This window comes from Humulus lupulus, chromosome 7, assembly GCF_963169125.1.
Source record: "Humulus lupulus chromosome 7, drHumLupu1.1, whole genome shotgun sequence".
Taxonomy (NCBI): Eukaryota; Viridiplantae; Streptophyta; class Magnoliopsida; order Rosales; family Cannabaceae; genus Humulus; species Humulus lupulus.
The window spans coordinates 20,547,735-20,551,914 of NC_084799.1; the positions used below are offsets into that span (position 1 = coordinate 20,547,735).

The window sequence follows — 4,180 nt, forward strand, 5'->3', positions numbered from 1 at the left end:
TTAAGAAACTTTCAAAATCATGTTTTTACTTAAATACCTATTTTTTTTAAATTAAAAACCGTAAAATAAGTAAAAAAAATTTTAAAAAATTCAAATTTGGATTCACACATATTTATTCAATAGAAGAATTAGGAAATGGTATCACAATCATGCCCATTTTGTTATACCCTTCATCTTTGTGCTATGCTTGCTAGTGTTCATTTTAGCATTTCTAGCAAAGCAAATATGAAAATACTGATACTGTTTTCCTCGCGTGAATGAAGCTGAAGACGCGTTTGAGTAGTTGTCTCAAGTTAAGAGTCAATATACAAATACAGAAAATGAGAGAGAGAGGGAGATTCATTTTCATTATTAATAATTAACCAATGAAATTTTATGAGTCAAAACTCCCAAAGTCTCAACATTGTGGAAGAAGAGTGACACACACAAAATACTCCTTTTAGTCTCTCATACTCTACTTTTTAAGGGAATGGCATGGCCGTCTTCTCCTTCTCCAACTCCATTAAAACCTTTGCTATCTCACTAACCCTCTTCTCCATTCTCCTCTTCTTCCTCCTCACAACCCCAACCCCCCCTCCTGCTCCATCTTCACCTCTAATTCCCCGTAGATCCCTTCTCAACGACACCACCACAGAACTTTCTTGCTCCTCCGTTAAATCACAGTCCAATGGCCTTTTCAACTATCTCTCCCTCCATTTCTGCCTGTTTAACAAAAACCCATTTCTCTCAATCCCTTTCCTCTCCCTCCTCCTCGTTCTCCACTTCTACATCCTCATCAAGACCGCACAGGATCACTTCTCCGTCGTCACCACCAAGCTCTCCTTTCACCTCAATTTGTCGCCGAGCATGGCCGGCGTGACCCTCTTGGCTCTCGGAAATGGTGCCCCCGACGTGTTCGCATCCGTCGCTGCTGTCCGCCGAGGCCAGTATCGAACTGGGTTCGGCGCCATACTGTCGGCCGGCACTTTCGTCTCGGCTTTGGTTGTTGGATTTGTGGCGATTTACGCCGCACCCTTTTCTCTGAAGCCGGCGCCGTTCGTTAGGGACGTGTCGTTTTACCTTATTGCGGCGTTGTTTCTGTTCTATGTGTATCTTAGTGCCGAGATTTTTTTATGGCAGGCAGTTGGGTTCGTTTTGTTTTACTTGTTTTTTGTTGGGTTTGTGTTTTGGATGGATTTGGGAATGGGCGCCGATAAAGGGAAGGGTGGGAGTGAAATGGGTTTGATTGGAGAAGTTGATGAACGGAAAGATCTGTTGGTCCATGATTGCGAGATCGGCCTAGTATTACAGCATGCCCATGGAGAAAAACCAAGTTTTGGGCTCAGGCGAGCTCTTGCATTGGTATGTTATGTCTTTTATGAAGGTTATGCTTTTGTTTTCTTCTCTCATTTAGTTATGATTATCCCAATTGAAATTTTTGTAGCTAGTATGAAATTTAAATCATTGTGCAAATGTTAAAGAAACTTACATCTTGATTCTTTTTCTTACTGATAAAAACAATCCCAGCTTGATATAAGCTGAATTTGTAGAAATTTAGATTCTTGTTTTAGAGGATGGCTATACTGCTTGCTAATTATTGTTCTTGAGCTTGCCTAAGGTGCGACTTTAGAATTTAGATTTAGCTTGCTGTGTACCAATGCACTTTGAACTACTTACATTCAAATGCTTTGGACTCTGGCTCATAACAGAAAGCTGCTACCAGCTCCTTTCCCTAGTATAGGAATATGAAGTATGTTCCTTAAACGGACCATATTAAGGTTGTAGTTTGTTTCAGTTCGATGCGTTTTGGTGTTTAGGATGATGCTTTGTTGTTAGGTTGAGCTTTGGTGTACTTGTCTTCTCAAATGGAGAACTTTGAACAGTAGTGGAATTTTGAGATATATGATTCAGAGAATATTGAGGAACATGAGAATTCAGAGGATATTGAGGAACATAAGAAACTAAAAAGTGTAAACTCAGTTATAAATTTATGATATCAGTACTAATGCAAGGGAAGTAGAATTCATCAGTAGTCATACAAAAAATACTAGTGATCCGGTTGGAATGTGATTTATTTGAAGATTTTCTTATGGAATTAAAAGCTAATATATAAGTAAGATACTAAAATCACTTTATCCCATTTCTTAATTTACTGTAATTTGTTACCTTTCTTATGCTTAGAATTGGAAGAAATAATGAGGAACTTTTTTATAATCCGATCAATTTCTCTGTTGCACTTACTTAGCTTTCTAAACTGTCTACTTTTCTATTTAAAATCTACTAACTTATGCTCTGTATTGTGTCTGTAGATCTCAAAAGCATGGGAGCTCCCAGTCTCTATTCTTTTAAAGCTTACAATTCCCCAGACTGCACCTTCCAAGTGGAGCAGATTTTGTTCATCAGCCAATATTGCTCTTTGTCCACTAGCAATTCTCTACGCAGGCAACTCTTTTGTTCCATTTGATCATCCCATTCACTTCCTCCTTCCACACACCCGTTTTCCCCTTTGGCTTGTAGTATTTTTTGGGTGCTCCAACCTCGCGCTTCTCCACTTCATAACAGAGAAAGAACCACCAAAAACCGAGCATATACCTGTAGTGATCATAGCATTCCTGATGAGCGTTTTCTGGATATCTACTGTTGCTGGAGAACTTCTCAACTGCCTTGCAGCATTAGGGTCACTTCTCAAGTTACCCCCTTCAATTCTCGGCCTCACTGTCCTTGCTTGGGGTAACTCAGTTGGGGATCTTGTCGCTGACGTTGCTGTTGCTAAGGCAGGACACCCTGCAATGGCCATGGCTGGGTGCTTTGCTGGGCCGATGTTTAACATGCTCATCGGTCTGGGGACGGCGTTGGTGATACAGACAAGCAACATTTACCCTGAAGCTTATGAGCTTCATTTCCACACTGGAATTGTAATGGCATTTGTATTCTTGCTTCTCAGCCTGATGGGCTCATTATTGGTGATTACATGGCACAGATTCCGAGTTCCTAGGTTCTGGGGATTCTGCCTCGTTGGCATCTATGTTGTTTTCACTGCTGTTAGCTTAGTTATTGCCAAGTTCTCAGGGTGACATTGTTCTATATAGCTAAGTTCTCAGCTGTACATGCCAATTCAATTGCCAAGTCTGATCGGGAGATCACATTCCAAACTTGATATATATATATATATATAAAAAAAATTAGGTGTGATAAAGAATTACTTGTATTTTAACTGCTAGGTCTTTGGTGATCCTGTGACACGAAATTCTGTTGTAATAGGAAAATAAATTCATAGGTATATTTTTGGAAAATTTACATCCTAATACATTTTATGCTTCAAAAACTTTTATGCATAACTTTCTCTTTTTCTTTCTTGGAGTTGGTTTGGGGGTTGGTGTCTCTATTGATTCTAGGGATTTTTTCATTTATATACATATAACATAAAAAAAAATTATTTACAAAAATTTCTTGTCACGTCATCAAGAAATATTGTATTTTAAAAGTAATCCAAAAGTAAAATTTTGATTATAAGATACTCATTGGTTATTTTTAAATTTTTTTTTATTATAATATAATTTTATTAAGATATATTGATTTAAAATATACGGTACTTTCACGGCTATTTTAAAAACTAATGATACAATAAATTATAACAAGTGTTTTTTAATTTTGTTAACTAAAATGTATATTTTCTATTATAATTTCAAAGTAATTTATAAGTTTCTTTTCTAGTTGATTAATAAAAAAATCACTATTACTCACATGCAAATTACATGAGTTAACAAAAAGTATATTAAAATTTTGAGAAAATACTAGTTTGGCTCTTATGTTTTTTCCAAATACGCGATCGACCCTTGTGTTTTGTTAAATGACAATTCAGACACTGTGATTTACAAAATGGATCAAAATAATACTCTATACCCAATTTCGGTAAAAATATTTTCAAATATATTCTTTCATTCTTAGTTTATCGACCACCTTCTCTGCTATTGTAAACTCATCTCATGCCAACGACTTAAGAATTGATCTTATAATTGAAAATATTTTAACAAAAATCAGGTCTAGGGTGCTATTTTGATCTATTTTGTAAAACGCAAGGTTCGAATTGTCATTTAACAATACGTAGGGGTCAATCCTGTATTCGGGAAAAACATAGGGGCAAAAATTGTAATTTCCCTAAAAAATTTCATAAAAAAGTTACTACGTAGTATACTAAAAG

At 36.6% G+C, this 4,180-nt stretch overlaps 1 protein-coding gene across 1 annotated transcript; it reads left to right on the forward strand.

Annotated features, from left to right (window-relative positions):
• Positions 1 to 321: 321 nt before the first annotated feature.
• On the forward strand, positions 322 to 3,333 carry LOC133790889 (cation/calcium exchanger 5). The gene is made up of 2 exons (XM_062228724.1): positions 322 to 1,341; positions 2,289 to 3,333. Exons 1-2 carry the CDS (start codon positions 475 to 477, stop codon positions 3,051 to 3,053), a joined length of 1,632 nt encoding a protein of 543 aa, XP_062084708.1. The 5' UTR covers positions 322 to 474; the 3' UTR covers positions 3,054 to 3,333.
• The last annotated feature ends 847 nt before the right edge of the window (positions 3,334 to 4,180 follow it).

Excerpts from the sequence above, each read along its gene's own strand:
- LOC133790889 (XM_062228724.1), top strand. The coding sequence starts at position 475 with ATGGCCGTCTTCTCCTTCTCCAACTCCATTAAAACCTTTGCTATCTCA. Across the intron at positions 1,342-2,288 it reads TCAGGCGAGCTCTTGCATTG|ATCTCAAAAGCATGGGAGCT; the intron begins GTATGTTATGTC and ends TTGTGTCTGTAG.